The sequence below is a fragment of the Ramularia collo-cygni genome (genome assembly GCF_900074925.1).
Source record: "Ramularia collo-cygni strain URUG2 genome assembly, contig: RCC_scaffold05, whole genome shotgun sequence".
Taxonomy (NCBI): Eukaryota; Fungi; Ascomycota; class Dothideomycetes; order Mycosphaerellales; family Mycosphaerellaceae; genus Ramularia; species Ramularia collo-cygni.
In genome coordinates this window covers 1,439,710-1,459,491 of record NW_019716259.1, presented here as the reverse complement: position 1 = coordinate 1,459,491, position 19,782 = coordinate 1,439,710, and the positions used below count along the sequence as shown (strand labels likewise).

The following is a 19,782-nucleotide window of genomic DNA, read 5'->3' as shown; positions in this document are numbered from 1 at the left end:
GAGAGTATAGTGTAGGTGAAGATTATTTCTGGCTGCTGCCGAACCAATCCAATGTCTTGTCTAAAAACAGACGAGGTAAGAAAGACGAGGTTATTTGTTTGTATAATACTTCTGTCAGGCTTGCTTTCCAAATATAGCTCTCTACCTTATACATGAAAGGATCCGACACTGGAGAACGACGAAAGTCTATAAAGGATATGCGTTTGAATGAGTTTTTTACCTCTGGAATGACCTGCTTCTAATATCATCTGTGATGATATCTCGCATCACATCAAAGTCACGCATTACGTCCGGTTGGGATTGTTTTCACGAAAGTAATGATCTGGCTAGGTTGATCCGGAACTCTGATGATACCATGATGCGAATTCTGGGGARTCAAGCACAGGGGGAGATGCGGACGGGATGATATATATGGGGTTTACTTGATCGATGAGGTGGTTTTGTTAAACAGTCTTTACCATGTCAATGAACCTTGTGGCGTACTCTGCGCCATCGACTGTTGAAAACACAACTCCGGAATCTTATCTCATGCACTCGCGGACGGAATGGAGAGGACGGATTTTTGTAGCGGTGGAAGTCTATTCTATTCGAAATACTAGAAATGATAAGAGACTATACACCCAGTCGTACCAGTGAGAAAAGAAGGGTCTTGACTAACAAGCAGATTGCCTTGTACCGCTGCGAAATCATACAGTCTGGATCTTCGAAGCTCTAGGCAACCTCGTTACAATGGGCTAGCAGTGATCAAAATATGACCCCTGGAGATTCGACTGCGATTGAAGTAATTACTTAGAGACCTTGCGATGCGAGGTACGCATGAACCTTCTTGAACGACTCCGGGCTGGAGTAGTGCAAGTTGGCGGCATGTCCCTGCGAAGTCGAGAGTCAGTATACGTTCAATGGACTTTCGAAGCGCCATTCAGGCAGCGTCGACGATATCTTCGAAGACAGCATCTCAGCGATCCACCACTTACAGTCTTCTCTGGAATGATGTAGCTATAGTCCTTTGCAGCGGGCCAGAACCCCTTAGCCGCATCCAACTTGTTCGCTGGTTTGTAACAGTCTGCGCCTCCGAGATTGTTGCACACAATCGCATCCTGGTGACCGGTGACAACGAAAACAGAGCCGGTGAATTCCTTGGCAGGTGTAAGACCATAGAAGAGCGTAGCGAGTTCACCTAGTGGAAGAAATTGTCAGAGCAAGAAGATGAAGAGTGGAAGACATCTCAAAACTCACCAAGGGCAACGGTTCCCTGGTTGTCGAAATCGTACTGGGGCATCGCTGGGTCAAAGCCACCAACATTGTCGACCGTGTAGAAGGCGTAGAGACGGCCTGGTTCGTAGGTCTGAGCGAGGTAACCAACAGGGAGATCTGCGAATTTGGGCATGGCCAATGCAGCGGGGACGGCAACTCCGGACAAAAGAGGAGGGGCACCTGCTACGAACTCGCCGGTGTATCCCGTGAGGACGAACGCGTTGACGTCGTCGGGGAAAGTGGCGGCAATGGCATTGCCCATGATGCTACCGTAGCTGTGGCCGACGTACTAGATGATGTTTCAGCACCGCTTGAAAAGCTGAAATTTTCGTTCAGAAGGACTAACGATGACTTTGTTGAAGGTCTTGCCTGCAACGGGACCCTGAACCTTACCCTCGCGAAGCATGGTGATGATCTCGTGGGCGATTTGAGCTTGGAGTGCCATTTGCACAACAGCGACGGGGTCTGGGTGGGAGCTGTTGCCGCTTCCGAGGTTGTCGAGAGCAATCGTAGCGTAGCCGTTCTTGAAGAGTTCATCAGTTGATGCTCATTGCATAGATCAATGCCCGGTACTCACATCGGAAGCTGCCTTGGAATAGCTGTACATGTCCCCGGCGAAACCCACAGGGTATGTCACTCCATTCCAGTAGTCCTTRCCGCTTGTGATGGCGTGTTGAAGATACTGGATTGTGTGGGCGCGGGAAGCAACGTGTACAGCTGGCTCACAGTATCTCGCGGACATTTCGAAGTCGCCAGACTGCTCAACACTGCCGATAGCACCAAGGGGACCAGCAATGAGACTGGATGTTGCCTGGCTAAGCAGGTAGTCAACCAGTACCTCAGGTTTTGCCATACCATCAGGGATGTTTCCTGCCGGAACCATCTTAGAGCTGGAAGCATGCACTGGGATAAGAAAGTCGGTGCATTTGGGTCCAGCACGATGACCAGCGGTTGCTGCTTGAGCAACAGCCGAGAGGCCCGCGAAGGTGGTGATGATGTTGTTGATCATGGTGGATTGTGAAGGTAAGAGTGAAAGATAGGAGTTTCGTCCCAGAATCGTTCATACTTATACATTCACCCCATCAGTGTTGAGCCAGGTACCTTAGGATCATTCCATATTGCCAACGCATGGAAACCCAGAACGGAGCCTCGAGTCAGAACGTCTTGGAGTGAGTACCCTCACATCTGTCTCAACCTCTGGTGTGTGGTCAGTCGAGTGGTCTGCGGAGTGGCCCTTTTGACAAAGGTTTGCTAGCGAGGGGCAGTTCGGTGCATTGCATCGCATAATTTCATGCAGGTAGACGAAAGTCTATAGTCGGAGTGGATTCCGCAGGGACGGAGCGAGGGCCCTTCCGTCGCATGGGCGGTGTAGAACATGTGGAAGATTAGCCAAACCCACGAGATGCTGCAATGAACTGAGTCACGGGCAGACTGTTGTCTCCGGAAATTGCCTGATCAAGCACACGGAGCGCGGGATGAGATGGCCAAGAAGATCAGCGTGAGCAGTTATCCTCCGAAAGGTAGCAGGATCTGCACCGTGCACTTTTCTACGACCTATCACGATCAATGGACAGGGCYAAGCAATTATCTTAAGGGATTGTCAAACGTCTCTGCAGTATTGAAACGCAGCTATGACGAACGACGTCGAGAGCGCCTCTCACTTCACGAACATGGAGACATACCAGTCTCGAGTAGTAGGATTGACCAGCCTAGTGTTGTCGAGGAGAAGCCAGCAGAAACGCAGGCTGTTGCTGTGCCAAGTGATGCTGTTCTTGCAGCTGTGCAGGCTAAGCTGCAGGCTGCAATGAGCTCCTTACTCGACTTGTGCATGTAGTTTGTGGACTTGATGGAGCTCGATCGAAGATGATGTCCATTCTGATCATCAATGTACTTACGAAAAGAGATTTTAACGGCGAAAATGCGCGGATCCGTATCACATGAAATGTGACCCAGTCACGGTGGAGACGTTCGTGTTGTCACTGGCAGTCGCCTCCAGATCCCATGCGAGTCGTTCGAGGGGCGTGCGAGCGCCCAAAATATTCGCGAGACCGGGTTGTTATGACAGGCCGTGATTGGTTTCACCGACATCTTCTTTGCAGTTCTGATGCCGTCCGAGATTCACAATGTTGGGAGATTGCGACTTGACATCACTCAACGCGAGATCGGAATGGATTCGGCCACTCGCTGACTCTTCGTTGATGCTGCGAAACTGGGAGGTGATCTGTATCTCGCAGTCTTTCCAGTACCGTGAAGTTATGAGCCTCAACAATGTTGTTGATCGGCACTCAAGGAGTGCCTGACTCTCTCAACTTCACACCGTAGCGTCGGGAGGATCCTTCGTCACATAATGACTACGCTGAGTGGCAGCCAGTTGGTATGTGCGAGCGTTTGCGGGGTCATGCCGCATAAATTATGACCATGCTGAGCATCATACAGTTTGATGCCTGCATTGAGACCGTTTGCAATGAGCGATATCGTCGAGAAGTCGGAGTCGGCCTCCAAGCCAGCAAACAGCTGCCAAAATACATTTCCTCCGGGCCGCGGGCTTCCCGATGTATCGAGCGACCGTCAAAGATGAGAGCCAGTAGCACCGACTTGACGATTCTTTTGGTAGATGCCGTGTCCGACAAGGGCTTCGACTCTGAAAGGATATTGTAAGAGAGTTCCAAGATTGGTGGCCTGTTATCTTAGGTCCCGGGCTGACTTGCTTCCCAATGAATCTCACCATCAAACATAACCGCATCAAGCATGGAAGCAGCACTATTCGTGGCAGCCGAGTACTCGGTGACGGCCTCCACTTCCAACGATGGTCTACGCAGAGGCAGTCGGGCACTTCACGAAGCTCGGCGTAGTAGAGTATGCTCGGGAAGGTCTGACAGATTGATGACCACGAGGACCATCATCAAATCTTCACCTCACAGGATGGGAAGATCTCTTAGAAAATGGCTTCTGAATAAGGCTGTCCGGGAAAATCTGGACTGCAAACCTCCAGGCTGCGGTTGTATGCAGGGGATAGTGAAGCATTGATCCGGTGCGAAGCCGTTCCCGATTTGGTAGGAGTGTCGTGGGCTTTACAGTGCTTACCCATCGACTGCCACTACCAAATGGAGCCGAAGGACACCGGAGCTAGATCTGTCCGCTTGAATGGCAGTGGTGGCCGCGATGCCGGTCATGCCGCTCTGTCACAAGGTGAGGTTTGCTCTCTCCAGGGCGGGAGAAGAACACGCAAAGTCGTCTGATTGGCGTGCTTTGGTAGTATATGCTCCGATGCCCATCTTACGTGTTTTCATACTAGCTCAGCATTGAAATCCCGCTCGTATAATTTGCCAGTGATGTTGATGTTAGGTGAATGTGAGTTGGTGGATTCTGTCCTCGACCTCCGCGGCTTAGAGTTGGAATGTTGCCTGAGGCTCGAACAGCACGTGACTCTTTCCGGCGTCCTATCGTCGAAGTATTTCTCACCCAGAACTTGATCAATCTGATCCATTCATCTTTGACCATTTCCTCAGACACCCACCCACAATCACCGGAGAAGACGGAGATCTGCCATCGTGCTCGTAGTCAGCCCAGCACCTATAGTTAGCTCCTGGAAATATCGGACCCGCCAGTGGCGATGGCCAAAGCCAGCCCTCGTGCATTCGGCCAACCCGTTGATAAAGACTGCGACAACATGACGTGTTGCGAGGCTACAACACAGTATCGTGATTCTGTAGAGATGCATCTCCGGAAGCATTGGGCGCTATACAACGACCTTCTGCATTCAGCAGTCCATATGGCACTCAACACTGGGTGAGCCCACTGCCACCAACGACAAGACAAACTCTAAAGTCGTCACCGTTATTGTGGTGCTGCGGCATTTGTATTAGCGCTTCCACACGCAAGGGCGGTTGGAACGCCCAGTCTGTCACTCACCCACCACAATTGGACTCTTCAAGACAAGACTCGCGGCTCGGTCGATCTGGGCACCCTAGACTGGCCATGGCCCCACCGTTTACACACAACTGCATCGTAGTGCTTGAACGACACTTATCTGGATGGGGCAACGTGTCGCGTGACGGCGATCAAAGCAGCACAACTCGTCATCTCTATACTCAAATACTGTTTGTTGGCYGCTGATCGCATGCCCTACTTGCATATCACTCGCCATCATGCCACTCTCTTCAATTCAGTCTCACCCACGCCGGCCTGAACATGGAGGCCTACTTCCAATACCGTCGCTTGCAGCAATCGAACCAGGAACGGATTCAGAGAAAGGATAGCCAAACGGATTTGGAAAGCTCGGAAAGTTCCGACGGAGAGAAGGCCTCGACTTCGAGATTTGTCGAATTCGAACATTGTGATCCAAACGACCCCAGGCAGTGGGAAACAAGATGGAAGCTATTCTATACCGTCATCATATGGCTCCTCGTATTTGTGACAGGATGGTCATCCGCCGCGGATTCCACATCCCATGAAGTTGCGGCAAGGCATTGGGGAGTTTCGGAGGTAGCAGAATCCCTGGCGGCGTCAATGTACCTCTTTGGAGTTGCTTTTGGCGCTGTCGTCGCGGGACCGTGCAGCGAGACCGTGGGCAGGTTGCCAACCTACTTGGGAACTTTCGCAATGTTCTTAATCTGGACGATGGCATCAGCCCTGGCGCCTACCTTTGGCGGACAGATTGTGTTTCGTGGTTTGGCCGGACTATTTGCTTCTGCTTCGATGAGCATCTATGGTGGCAGTCTTGCCGACATGTTCGAAACCAAGACTCGGGCTCTCATCTGGCCTTTCTTCGCTCTGGCTCCTCTTCTAGGGCCGACGATTGCTCCCATTGTTACCGGTTGGTTGACACAGGAGCTGGGTTGGCGATGGGACGACTGGTTCACGTTGATCATCTCGGGAGCAGCTTATCTAATGGCCATGGCATTTCTTCCGGAGACATTCCAGCCGATAATCTTGTCATACAAGGCTCAAATGCTTCGCGAGATGACAGGAGATGCCACATATCGAGCGGAATTTGACGAGTCTACGAATCTATCCCAGAGATTGGCTGAGAACTTTCGACGAATCGCTCGCTTCACATTTCGGGAGTCTACGACGGTGCTGTTTGGATTATATCTGACCTTTCTCTACCTGCTCATATATGGCTTTCTGGAAGGCTTTGACTACATTTTCACAAAGACCTACACATTCAACATCGGACAGAGATACACCGCATTCGCTGCCGTTGCCGTTGGCATTGGTCTTGGGCTTCCATACGTTGTGGTGGTCAACAGATTTGTTACTCGCCGTGACCAAACCCGCACCAAAGGGAACGGCCCGCTACCTGAAAGTCGCCTCATACCGGCTGTATTCGCATCGCCACTGCTGGTCATTGCCATGTTTTGGCTTGGCTTCACCAACCGCACCGACATCTCGTACTTTTCGAGCCTTGGCGCTTGCTGTCTATTCGGCTTCACTCTAATGGCCCTTTTCACTCCGACATACCACTACTTGCTGGATACGTATGGTACTGTGGCGTCAAGCGCATTGGCCGCTATTACGTTTATGAGATATCTAGCGAGTGGTGGAATGGTTATTGCCACTGAGCCGCTCTATACGGCGTTGACGGTCAAGTGGGTGCTTGTATTGTTTGGATGTATCGCTGCAGTGCTAATGCCGATTCCTTGGATCTTCTGGTGGTTCGGTGCGAGAATGAGGAGCAAAAATCCGAGCTATCTGGGATGATTGCGATTGGAGCGGCATGGTGATGCCTAGGCAGAGAGGGGAGCAGGGCATTCTACATGACGTACATTTCTGCGACGAACGAAACCACGATACGTGCTGGTATCTAGGGATAGACGCATGTCTCGGCTCGATTCCGAGAGTCCTGCGGATCTGGACTAAATCGCTCAGCGCGGCCTACCACCAACGTTCCGTTAACTTTCTCCCTCTCGAGGCGACGCTGGCTTTCAAGACCCCTCCTTCTATCCTTTCCATGCAAACCGCAAAGCCGAAGGCAAGATTCGGATTCTATCCTGGACTAGTTCGACCTCACGTCTCACCCGCTCTCACGCTGGATGGAGTTCCCGCTCGATAGGAGGAGGATTTACAGACGAACACTCTCCTCGGAAACATCGGTTAAGACCAACGCAAGCTCTGTCGTGAGACCTTTGAAGGTGCTTTGGCCATAGACAATCCGAAAGATGGGTCAAACTTCTTCGACAATTTACCGTCCCAACAGCCTAGACAGCGTGCATCCAGGAACCAAGTAAGCTTGATCCTCTTTATGGCGAGCCTTGATACCAAGTTTCACGGCACAGATATGCTTGTTCGGGTATATGAGCATTGGGAATCGCTCCAAAACGATTCCACGATTCTAGCTGGAGAACTTGCGAATCAAATTGGAAGAGCTCTGTCGGCTTGTGATCTTTGTGGGGACAGAGTTATGGGTTGCTGTGCAGCTCTACTGGCCGTGATGAGGCCGATCTGTGCGGATCGCTGACTTGGGTTGTGGACGTGGTGAGAAGAAGGCAATCAATGCCTCGTAGAGCAAACAGAACCGGTTTAAAAGAGCTGCCTTTCCCAGCGACGTGGAGATCACTTTGGCCAAGGGCACGACTGCAATCGGTTCAGTCTTGAATTTGATAATCTTGGGGATGGCCTATGTATGTTCGCAGCCTCGATTACAAACACCCGCTCGCTTCGTAGAGAATGCGTCTATTTTCAACGTAACTGCTGCGGTCAAACGAAATTGAAAGATGTGATACAATACTCCCACTTTCACGTTTAATGTTATGAGCAATGCCTAGAATACATGCCATGCTGTTCTTTGGGACAAATCAATGGAAAAACTGAATCAAACTTTTCCTCCAAGCACTTGCAGCCCCTGACCTTAGCAATAAACGGACAGGTCAAGAAATGAGTCAAAAGACGCTCCGGATAGATACTTCTTCTTATACAGTTCGTCTTTTGGGAAAGCGACTCGCACAAAGGATACATCACGTATGGTTGATCCCATAAAGGGAAGTCGCGGAACGTACTCGTAACCCCAACCTACCACTTGAATCCAGGCCCGTAGGCGACAATTTCCATCACTTGCAGCTTGTTCAACTTCATTTCAATCTTGAGGAAACCCTTGAATTTCGGATCGAAACTATCCTTCAAAATATAGACAACATTTCTAGAGGCGTAGTTTCGTTTTGGGTGGAGGTGATTTAAATCCGTCTATGCGATTGCCAGGTCGACTACCTCCAGATCGGACTCTGGAGAGTTTTCCTCGTGGCCGCAGAGCGAGAGCCATATGATAGGATTCGATTAGGATGTCTCCTGGTCGAAGCTGATCATTCAGCATATACCCAAGAATCCGAGCTAGTTTGGATTCTTGTTGAGGGTCTACAATTTATATGGTCGTCTTTTGCAATTCTCGCTGGGAACGCAGCCCTGAAAGTCACTGGAAAAGTGCCCTGCTTTCTTGGAGTATATCGATGCCGGGAGTTCTTGTGTTTACATCGTTTTGACCTTGGCTTGAAATGAAGTTGATATTGACCCCTGAGACAAGAATCGAGTTTGCTCTCTTCGTGCTTCAATCTTTCGTATGTGATGGGTATCAGCCGACAAGCTGGCAGGTGTTTACAGCTATCTGTCGACTTTCTATTAACGACAGAATACACCATCAACCAATGGCCCTGCCTTATCGAACCCTGACAACCTGCTTCCACATCGACGTTGTCTGTAGGAAGTTCAAAGCAGATGCTGCACCCGTAAAGGCACCCAGTGGCTTTTGARGATCCAGCAGCACGAGTGAGGTTCCAATCATCATCAGCGAGAGCGTAGAGGCAGCAAACCATGTCTTGCCGCTTCGTGAGGCTTGTCGCGAAGGCGGTGGATGTTTCGAGGTGCTATACTGCCAATGCGACCAGACGGGAAAAAGACACCGTCGCCAAAAGTCAGCCGTACTCCAAGGATACAAGGCTGGATTCCACCTGTTGGAGTTTTCAAACCACTGCGCCACGCGTTTAGTCAGTACAGAAATGTGTGTGTGTGAGAATGCGGTTTACCTACACTTGTACATGAGCCCTTGTGCCATACCAGCCCCCTGAGAGCGTTTTGACACTTCCATACGTAGTTGTACTCTGCCTGCTCGGAGATTTCAACGCTGTCTGAAGTACCGAGGAATACGGGCTTTAGCACTCTCATGGCTTGGTTGATTTGACTGCAAGTTCGTCAGCTTGAGAACAAGGAACGCAGTTCAGACCAGTTAGGACGACCTACTTTTCCATGGGAATCACGGCAGAAGTGTGTCCCGTGCCCGAATTAGGACCAAGTACAAAAAACAAGTTGGGAAATCCGGAGATCGCTGTGCCATTATAGGCGCTAGGACCACCGTATTGCGCCCAGTGATCAACTAGATCTTTGCCATTCTTCCCAAGAATCTTATCTCGGGGTAGCTGGCCATGGATGTCGAAGCCATTTGCGCATACTATGATGTCGGCGGGAATGATGCCATCTTCGGTCCGGACGCCAGCGGGCACAAATTCAAGGAGAGGACTGTTTGTCAATTGAACTCGTGGGTCGTGAAGGGCCTTTAAATACCCCGAGTCATAGATGCGCCGCTTGCAGCCAATCTCAAAGTCGGGTATCAGCATGTCGTGATAACGTGCTGGTGCTGCCGACCGCATGTAGCGCTCCACCGCCTTTCTCCTGCCCTCCCGTAGCCAGCGTCCTATGCCATTCATACGAAAAGTTGGATACTCCTGCTCGGCGTAAAGATATATGTGAAGTCGATGAAGCTGGAGCGCACCGGGTATATAGCGGAAGACCCATCGCATAAAACTGCCGTATTCAAAGTCCATTGACGGGTAGATCCATTGTTTACTGCGGACTATATTGGTGACCTTTGCAGCTCWCCCCTCTCGTGACAGCGTTGCGACGATTTGAACGCCCGTGCAGCCATTGCCAATCACGACGACTCGTTTGCCCGTAAGATCAATGTTGTGCTTCCATTGAGTGGAGTGAAACACATCACCGTTGAACGACTCTCGGCCTTTGAATATAGCAGGATTAGGTGCGACGAGAGCTCCTCCACAGTTGAATAGAACCTGGCACACGTGTTTCGTTCGGACTCCGGAATCCAGGTGCTTCAAGAATAGAGTCCATCGTTTCGAGTCGTCGTTCCAGATGAAGCGTTCGACTTCCACTCCGAATTGCATCCGTTGTGACAAGCCATATTTGTCGGCGACTCCGTCAAGGTACGACTTCAACTCAGGCTGGCTCGGGAGCAATTTGGTCCACCTTGGATTCTGCTCGTAGCTATAGGAGTAGAGTGCAGCCGGTACATCACAAGCGCAGCCTATGATTGGCATCAGCGGGTTGTTCGTTATCCCGTGGCCGACGGTAGGCCTATGGAGATACTGACCGGGGTAGGAATTCGCCAACCAAGTCCCACCAGACGATTCTCTGCGCTCAAAAAAGACAACGTCGGTCTTGCCATACCACCGGTAAAGACTGGACCCGACTCCAATCGCTGAGAATCCGGCACCGATACAAGCGACTTGGGAGTAAGACGTTGCCACGGCCGGCTGAAGGTCGATCGTTACCTGGGGATCAGACATACTGGGAGAGGAGGCTGGCTGTGATGAGTGGAAGCGCTGGAACGCCCCGAGCTACGGCGGACGACATGTTTAGAAGCCATATGTAAGAGTGAGGTCGCCGTCAGGATCTCGCAATACCGAGCCGCTATGGTGGTAGAGATGGATGTAGTCGGCATGATAGACGTCGTCGGCATGATAAGTTGGAGTCGGGATGTCAGCATTGCGATGCCGATGCCGACGCAGATTGGGCTAACTAGATCGAGCCTAGCCCCGCTCTTCTGCTCTCCGGGCTTGGCAGAGCGACAACGGCATCAGTCCATCCATCGTGTCAAGCCTGCAAACCATCGACGAGCTGATGGGAACGACTTGCAAAGAAGAATCGTGAGCATCCCGACGCCGATATGGGGATCTTTTGTGGTCATTCGCGTTATGCCTCCTGTCTTTCATTCACTTCATAAACTTCACTTACCTCACTCACCCTTTGTCTACCAATATCCACTGCGGGCTTCTCGAACTTTCCCATACCCATCCAGGAAGCTATGGGTAGTATCACAATCACGGTCGACGAAGCTCTGGAGCAAGCAAGACAGCGGTTTACCGAGCGCAACCTGAAATCCAAGAAGCTCCACGATGAGGCTCTTGAGTACTTGCCCGGTGGAAACTCCCGATCGKTGCTCCACACGGCTCCTTTCCCAGTCAGCATGATCCGTGGTCAGTCCTGCTACCTCGTCGACGAGGATGGTCATGAGTGAGTCTTATTCTGGTTTGTGGAGAATCGCCTCTCATCGACATCACGCAGGTACACGGACCTGCTTGGAGAATATTCTGCTGGACTCTATGGCCATTCGGAACCCGTCCTTGCCGACGCCATCAAAGCCACACTGGAAGAGAACGGCTCGAATTTAGGTGCCAATACCAAATATGAGGTCAGATATGCCTCGCTGATCTGCTCGCGCTTTCATCTCGACACTGTGCGCTTCATGAATTCAGGCACGGAAGCCAATCTTCATGCTTTGATGGCGGCAAGACATTATACGGGCAAACACAAAGTGGTCGTATTCACCGGTGGATATCATGGTAGTGTCATTGGATTTTCGACCAAACCAGTGTCCAACACCATCGATCAACAAAACTTTGTTGTAGTCGAGTATAACAACATCTCCGCTGCGCAAACTGCAATTGAGCAAACTCCCGATGTTGGTGCTGTTCTGGTTGAGGGTATGCAGGGCGCTTCTGGTAATATTGTCGGGACAGATGAGTTTCTTCTTGCAGTTCAGGCGTCCGCTCGCAAAGTATCATCAACCCCCCGAGACACACCTAATTTCAGAACAATGCTAACCTAGAACTGTCAGGTCAATGCAGTGTTCATTTTTGACGAAGTCTTGACATCTCGCCTAGCAGCTGGCGGGCTACAGAGCCTTGTAGGACTTGAACCAGACCTGACTACTCTAGGCAAATACCTCGGTGGGTCCTTGGCATTCGGAGCTCTAGGTGGCCGACGAAGCATCATGGACGTCTTTGATCCACGGACTCCTGGCGCACTTCCGCACTCTGGAACATTCAATAACAACACTGTTACAATGCGCGCTGGCTTTGCGGGTCTCAAGCATGTGTACACTCCGCAAGTAGTAGAGGAGCTCAACGGCCGTGGTCAAGCGATGTTGGAGAAGTTACAAGCGGTCTCCAAGGGCACTCAACTATGCTTCACGGGCCGTGGCTCTCTCATCTGCAGCCATTTTGTCTCAAATGGATCTTCGCAAATCAGATCCATTGTAGATTTGAAAGAAAATGAGACTCTGAAAGAGCTATTCTGGCTAGAGATGATGGAGAGTGGTTTTTGGGTGGCTAGAAGGGGTTCATTGGCGATTAGCATTCCTGTTCCTCAGGCAGAGCTTGATCGATTTGTGAGAGCCACTGAGCAGTTTCTGGCTCGTTACTGGCATCAAGTAGCGTTGTAATCATAGTGMAGGATCACTATGAGGTGGATGTGGAGCTCAGACATCAACATAGAACAAAGCTGCGTATGCCCTATCCCGAAAAACATGCACGTCTCATCTAGCTTGTAGATTGAGGCACTTTCCCTCCAGCCTTATTTGTCTGCCGGGATCTACAAGCATTAATGATTGCATTGTAAATTTCGAGCCTAACCGCCATGCTTACTTGATTTGGCCACTTATTGATGGCCAGATCACCGTCGCCAGCATCGAACCTGAATACTCTCTTGATCTATCATCACGCGGAATGTGGCAGACCTAGCTTGGAGGCGATTGGCTAAAATCACTAAGGTGGAGCTGACTTGGGACATGATAGGCTAAATTCAAACTTATGATAACCACACGATAGGCCAACACCAAACTGATGATGAGCAATTCGGTATTCTGCTCACAGTCTGGCATTCGCACCTTGAATCTACTATCTTGAATCAACTCATCGTTCGCTGCTCGGGATCATACATCGCAATGATAGCATGTGCAGAGCCCTTCCTCCGGATGTGCTGAACAAGTTAGCCTTTGGTACAAGTGAAGTCATCGCTAAATGCGACGATGACTTCCAAACACCCATCATGGCCTCATTTGATGCTCAGTTGCCCCCAACATGGGCCCGCGCGTACTTTCCAATCATTTGCTGGCTTCAAGACAATATCCCGCTGAGTATTGGCGCTCGCTTCAGTAGCGATATCCGTGGCATCAAAAGCTTCGTCGATCATGCCGCTATTGGAATTTCACAACTTTCGCACGGGAGAAAAGGCCAATCAAACCGCTATCTTGAAAAGCTTGGATGATCTACCAGACAAATATCTCATGTCCAGTTCTCTCGCACTCATTGCTGGGGGATCCGATACCACAGGATTCACATTCAGTTACGCATGCTGGCAACTTGTTCAAAACCCCGTCCTCGCCGCTCGACTCAGAGAAGAGGTAGACGCTCTTTTTGAACAGGCAGCACCCGGATACCCCAGCTTGACCGCTATGGAAGCGTCGCCATTACTCTACGGTTTTGTAAAAGAATCCCTGCGGTGCGCTCTCGCGATCCCAGGACGTCTCCCACGCATCGTCCCTGGAGACGGCAGAGCTCCATTAGTCGTTGACGGCAAGGAGATTCCATCAGGCTCAGTCGTTGGCATGTCAGCCTACACCATGCACCGAGATCCAGAAATCTGGGGTCCCGACGTGCTGGAATTCAATCCGGATCGATGGATCGGACAACCCTCTCGAGCCAAAGCAGCGGACATTGTTATTTTTTCCAAGGGTATCCGGAACTGTGCGGGTGAACCGCTCGCTTCGGCGGAACTGCATATGGGTTTGGCGTTTTTGTCTCGTCGGTATGATATGCGTCTTGTTGCTGGTCCGCGGGAATGGTCATCTATGGATTATTTCGTGACTACTGGACCGCATTTCTACGTGAAGCTGACTCCGAGGGAGGGAGTACCGATCCCGAGCATTAGTTGATTAGATGCTTGCCGTGGTAAGGGGGAGATTGGGAGAGAGAGACTAGTTCACCTGCGACAATAAAGCGTTGAAGATAGAGATATTGGAATACAGTTGAAGTGTTAACATGTGCATGGCGGAAAGGCCTCCGTACTGTTCGTATGGCTCAGTCCATAGTCACATACCTGTCCGCAGAAAGATTCATGACACCTCAAATCTGTCGACGATCCAACATCCATATGTTTCAACGGAATTTATGACTCCTCTGATATCCTCTCGTGTAATGCCATGTAATATCACCGAGCATCTCAGYATTGAGGTCGCTGGTCCTGCTGATCTGAACCAGCTTTTCGGCATCTTGGTCCAGGTCTCAACGATACACCGTGTCCACGTTGAGGAAACTCGTACGAACTGTTCCTAATCATACCATCGCGCACCATGGGTCGATAAACTTCCATTTGCGTCGACTATAGGGGAGTGTTAAGTTTAGCCGTTAACTCTAGCCCTGAGAAATAAAGAGGAAAAGTAGGGCAGATGTCACCTTCGAACGAGGGTTAGAGTTACGTTCGGTTCAAAGGGAACGCCCAAGAGGGTATCAACAACAATTGAAGTGACCGTACGGTAATTACCCGCACTCCATGATTTATCTAGAAAGAGACCTAAACGTATTGGAAATTCACGACTTGATTGCTTGCCTATCTACGAGTGAATGACAGCCCCTATATATATCCAAAAGCTTGATTGCTAGAAGCTTCTGCATTGAAAATTCAATTAAGTGAATCCTTGGAAGTGAATGTCCTCGAATCTTCAACAAAATACGTGCACGCCAAGACTTGAAAGTGAGAGATACAGACCATATTCTATAGCAGTCTAGTCTTCGTACGGCTGAAATTGTGATGTGGAAAACAGTAACGAAAGTTCTATTCCTCCCAAGCACTTCGCCATCTACCAACACAATAATCCAAGGAGACACTCCTCCCACATCCATGTACTATAGAGCCGCATCCCCACAAGGCCCAATCACTGGCTCAAGCTGACTTCGTGCGTTCGTCACCCCTGACCGACGAACTACCAAGACTGAAGGAGACTCTTAGCCAAGAACATCAGCCGGATCCTCGACTGCATCAACTTCCTCCTGATAGGCATCCACACCATCACTACTCTTCTCCAGAACCAATATGTAATTGACTGATTCCGTGATATCTTCCCCACGCTTCCCAAGAACTTTGGAGGGATCTGCGACCGCATCGACTTCTTCTTGGTAAGCGTCTACACCATCTGCGGATTTTTCGAGAACGAGAATGTAATTGACTGATTCGGTGATGTCTTCGGATCTCTTCATCATGAGGTCATTCTTGAAAGACTCAGTGATGTCCTCGCCTCGCTTGGACATGGMTTCAATTCCAGCTTTTTTCCATTGAAAGGATCTTGACGGGACGACCAAAGGCTTTGGTATTGATGTTTGCTTGTGGGACGGGAGCGGCAAAGGTTGAAGTCGTAAGCGCGGCGAGGGAAGCGGTGATGAGGGAAGTCTTCATTTTGGATGGAGGATTGTGACTGGTTTTGGGGTTGATTTGTTGATGTGGTATTGGACAGAGCTTTGAATCTGGGAGATGATGGTTTGGAGGAGCGAGAATCTGGAGTTATATGTTGGGAGTCACTCGTTTCCTCGACATTCTCTGTGATTGTCTTCCCCACGGGTGGGTTGACCATACCAAAATCTCCTCTGTTCAAGTTGGAGAGCTGAGATGATATGGTGAGTGGTGCAACACTGGGCGAGGAGTCACGGTGTCTCCATTTTGAGTTGTCTTACCGCCCCGGGATAGCTTACCGCCGTGGTATATCCCAGCGTTCAGAGGCACTTTACCACCCTATGATGCCATACTACCTAGCTAATAGTCGGTGTAGTGAAATCTACAGTGGTGAGAGATATCTGACCACCTTGGTTGTGAAGCCATAAGCAGTACGACTTCCTACRGTCCAGGTGTGACTCGAATTGATTCATGGATGGAGTCACAGCGAGAGGATGAGGGATGTAGTACTGAATGGACGGTGTACAGTGGTCATGCCCGCTCGCACACTGTTGTGTTCTTGCGTAACTTAGCATTCAGCCCTGAACGATGCGTCGAAGCTCCAAGCTCAACTCACCGGCCATCCTAAGGTATTTTACGTCCTACTAGAAAAGAATGGCTGGAAACTATCGCGAATGGGATAGTAGTTCCATATATCCCCTGGATCAAATTTTCTTTTTCTCAATCCTACTCACCTTCCAATCGACTGACCATGGCACATACTTACGAGACCAAGTACATCGACATTGCAGCCCAGGAAACGGATCGTGATTCGAACGAAGAATACTTACAAAGCGGCGACCCACTACTCGGGGAAGTTCCATCCAGGACAACCTTATGCCATCGATGGCTACCAAGTCTAGCCTCAGTCATCATCATGTTGTTGCTTTCGCTAATTGGCATCGTCGCCATCGACCTCTCCCACAAGCCAAGCAATCTCGAATGTGCCAAACAGCTTTCAATGTACTCTCCGGCAATGGAGGCCGTTGAGTATATCGACATCGACTTTGCCGCAAGTTTCAACAGTACAAACATCTATCGTGGCCCGCCAATTCCTGAGAGAGAGGCGGCTTGGCTGGGGATCACATATAGTGGGACATCAAACATATCCTGTGGAAAGATAGTCACTGAGACTAACTCTCTATCACAGAGCACGGCGTCGAAATCCCAGTCGAAGAAATCCAAGGTCTCAATCGCTCAGAATCCGACCATCTCAGACATGTCCCTCCTGAAATCGGAACAAACTATGTCGGTATTTTAGAAGTCTTCCACCAACTCCATTGGTAAGTTTGCACACACCATGACCTTTGTCCATATATTCTCACGCTTGAAAATGACTCCTCCTCCTCCAACAGTTTGAACATGATTCGTATGTACACCTGGTATCAAGTCGACAAGTTCTCCGGTATCCCCGACGGACTCTCCATGAGCCCTCTGAAGAACCGCATGCATATCGATCACTGCATTGAGTCGCTACGAATTTCGCTCATGTGTGCGGGCGATGTGACTCCTTTGTTGATTCGCGAAGGGGGGCCGGTGGGATCGAAGGCGGATTTCAACACTCATCATCGATGTAGGAATTTCGAGAAGTTGAATGATTGGATTGATAATAATTGGTCGGTGCTATGATGGTACGGAGCAAAGAATTTTGGGACAGGGTCGAATGGGATAGCATTTCGTATATGTGGTGTTCGGGTAAAGCAACGAACGAATAGGTTTCTACGAATAGAATCAAGCAAGATGACCTATGAGTCCTCAATGACTTCCAATCGAGCACTCCAAAAAAAATATGTAGACTTATATCGGACCTACATGTACTGTGGCCTGTCAATACCGGTGCCATTTGAACTCAGTGAGAGCGGCAAGCAGCAGAGCACATTGAAAATGGACCGGGAAAAGCGATTCAAATGTAAGAGTTGAGCACAAATCAGCGCCGTCGCAAGCGTGAGTCAACTCGATCGATTTACAATTTTTGGAGAAACATTGTTATTACTGAAGCTATCTCATCGCCTTCAGGTACAACTAAAAGTTGATCAAAGCCGACAGCCATCGTGGCAGCAGTAGCGGTAGCTGGGTATGCTGCAAAGCAAAAAGGAGTTGTACACACCGCTACCAATGGTTAGGTGATAATCATCACTTCATACAAGCAGAACCAGGTTTGTTGGCTAGGATTTTGAAGCGGTGATCAAGAGCTCTGTCAGACTTCCCAGTTATGAAATGCTCCAAACTCCGCTGTTTGAACTTCTGAATCAATGGCGATACTCAAGTCATCTCGGTGTCTCGGAACGACTGATGGACGACTTGAAATCGTACGAGATTTCTGCGTACAGTGGTGAAACAGTTGCTGACCCCAAGTCTACGCTACAGTACGACCTATACCCGTACGACGTCTTGACCGGTCATGCCGGGGGTGTGTAGACTCCAGAGTGTGCCACAACTATGTCGGCCACACCGGTCATGCGAGATAGTCGAAAAGCATGTCTTCCTCTGATCAATCGGCGGTGGACAGTCGATAGCGTGCATTGCATTTTGCTTCACACCGTTTTGGACGTGCCGTCGTTCAGGTACTACATATAGCGACGTTACATGCAACATGTCAGCAGTTTTGCTATCATGCTTGCAGGAAAAAAGGGAGTTCATTAATTTGTCCCTCCCAACAGATGAGAACCTCTGAAGTTTTACCTACATCCTCTCTCTCAACCACCATGAAGTTTTCGAGCCTCCGATGGAACAAGTTTCACGACGAATACTCAAAACTCAATCATGAGCAGAGTGATTCCTCCTCATCGGATCCCATGAGTGTCTTTGAGGCTTCTCAAACATCGGCAAGACATGGGCAGTGGTCAGGATGGCTCGAATGGGCTGCACGAGTTCTGAGTGTACTCATATTCGTGAGTGGCATGATTATGATGCTTATCGCTGGACAACAATGCAAGACCCGGTCCGCCTCCGACAAAGAATGTGCAGCTCAGACGAGCGTATGGTGTGAGTACTTTCAGACAGAGAAACTTAAAATCCAAAGCATTCACTAACGTAGACTTGAAACCAAAGTTCCAGTTCTTGGAGCCGTCGAATATGAGTATCGAGACTGGGTTGACAGTTCTGCAACAACCCATTCCAAGTACATCTCAGACATCCCTTCTCTGGCTTTGGAGCATCGATGGCACAGGTTAGAGAATAGTGCGTATCATCATTCCCACCATCTCCAAAGCGACTCAAATGTATCTGACCCTTCAAAGTGCCAGCCGTCCTGATCCCCTCCGAAAGAATCCCCACCTTAAATCGCAGCATAGTCCAAGACTTCCTCCGAGCCAACCCACCACACAGCGACAAATACATCGCCGGCATCGAAGTTTTCCACCACCTACATTGCCTCAATATCCTCCGACAAGTCGCCTGGAAAGATCGATATCCCACGAATCTGGTACCCTCGCTCCTTAGACACAACTCCCCTGCCGTGGCTTCCAAACACGCAGACCACTGCATCGAGACGCTCCGTCAGGCTTTGACTTGCAATGCGGATGTAACGCCGTATCTCTGGTATCGACGTGCGCATGTTGATGGGACGGCAAAGGAGGACTTTGCGGCTTCGCATAAATGTAAGAATTTTGAAAAGATTGTGGAGTGGGTGAAGGAGAATGGCGTTCAGGTGCCTCTAGAGGCAACAAGGGGTGACGTTGCAACGAAAATGTAGAGAAGGAATTGGCGGAAGATCTTTAAGTCTCACCCAGCCGTTGAAAACTTTGTTGTCTTGGAATAGATCTTTTGCAAATCACTGCCCGAGTCTTGTTGTTGTATACTACCTCTAACGGTGCTAGCAAATGATGTTTACTTATGGCTCATTTCTACCCACTATTCAGCYCGTAAAACGCCCAAAACCATCGTAACGACCAGATGTCGCCCCCTATATATATGATGCTACACGCTAGCCCCTATTCTTAACATCCGCCTAGCGGCCTAGAAAGTTTATAGGAACGCTAT

At 49.8% G+C, this 19,782-nt stretch overlaps 8 protein-coding genes; 5 read left to right on the top strand and 3 right to left on the bottom strand.

Moving 5' to 3' along the window:
* Positions 1–789: 789 nt before the first annotated feature.
* On the bottom strand, positions 790–2,263 carry RCC_04301 (uncharacterized protein; the record flags this gene model as incomplete). XM_023769578.1 has 5 exons in its annotated part: positions 790–870; positions 975–1,177; positions 1,237–1,543; positions 1,601–1,777; positions 1,832–2,263. The coding sequence occupies 5 exons, from the start codon at positions 2,261–2,263 to the stop codon at positions 790–792; spliced, it is 1,200 nt and encodes a 399-aa protein (XP_023625346.1).
* Positions 2,264–5,445: 3,182 nt separating this feature from the next.
* RCC_04300 (related to multidrug efflux pump) lies at positions 5,446–6,957 on the top strand (the record flags this gene model as incomplete). The annotated part of the gene is made up of 1 exon (XM_023769577.1): positions 5,446–6,957. The coding sequence occupies one exon, from the start codon at positions 5,446–5,448 to the stop codon at positions 6,955–6,957; it is 1,512 nt and encodes a 503-aa protein (XP_023625345.1).
* A 1,945-nt stretch (positions 6,958–8,902) lies between these two features.
* RCC_04299 (related to flavoprotein involved in K+ transport) lies at positions 8,903–10,823 on the bottom strand (the record flags this gene model as incomplete). XM_023769576.1 has 4 exons in its annotated part: positions 8,903–9,214; positions 9,274–9,424; positions 9,484–10,561; positions 10,628–10,823. 4 exons carry the CDS (start codon positions 10,821–10,823, stop codon positions 8,903–8,905), a joined length of 1,737 nt encoding a protein of 578 aa, XP_023625344.1.
* A 518-nt stretch (positions 10,824–11,341) lies between these two features.
* RCC_04298 (related to glutamate-1-semialdehyde 2,1-aminomutase) lies at positions 11,342–12,760 on the top strand (the record flags this gene model as incomplete). XM_023769575.1 has 3 exons in its annotated part: positions 11,342–11,550; positions 11,602–12,094; positions 12,155–12,760. 3 exons carry the CDS (start codon positions 11,342–11,344, stop codon positions 12,758–12,760), a joined length of 1,308 nt encoding a protein of 435 aa, XP_023625343.1.
* A 747-nt stretch (positions 12,761–13,507) lies between these two features.
* On the top strand, positions 13,508–14,251 carry RCC_04297 (uncharacterized protein; the record flags this gene model as incomplete). Its single annotated transcript, XM_023769574.1, has 1 exon — positions 13,508–14,251. The coding sequence occupies one exon, from the start codon at positions 13,508–13,510 to the stop codon at positions 14,249–14,251; it is 744 nt and encodes a 247-aa protein (XP_023625342.1).
* Positions 14,252–15,320: 1,069 nt separating this feature from the next.
* On the bottom strand, positions 15,321–15,768 carry RCC_04296 (uncharacterized protein; the record flags this gene model as incomplete). XM_023769573.1 has 2 exons in its annotated part: positions 15,321–15,584; positions 15,664–15,768. 2 exons carry the CDS (start codon positions 15,766–15,768, stop codon positions 15,321–15,323), a joined length of 369 nt encoding a protein of 122 aa, XP_023625341.1.
* Positions 15,769–16,678: 910 nt separating this feature from the next.
* Positions 16,679–17,430, top strand: RCC_04295 (uncharacterized protein; the record flags this gene model as incomplete). XM_023769572.1 has 3 exons in its annotated part: positions 16,679–16,826; positions 16,952–17,084; positions 17,157–17,430. The coding sequence occupies 3 exons, from the start codon at positions 16,679–16,681 to the stop codon at positions 17,428–17,430; spliced, it is 555 nt and encodes a 184-aa protein (XP_023625340.1).
* Positions 17,431–18,506: 1,076 nt separating this feature from the next.
* On the top strand, positions 18,507–19,495 carry RCC_04294 (uncharacterized protein; the record flags this gene model as incomplete). XM_023769571.1 has 3 exons in its annotated part: positions 18,507–18,786; positions 18,853–18,981; positions 19,041–19,495. 3 exons carry the CDS (start codon positions 18,507–18,509, stop codon positions 19,493–19,495), a joined length of 864 nt encoding a protein of 287 aa, XP_023625339.1.
* Between the last annotated feature and the right edge of the window lie 287 nt (positions 19,496–19,782).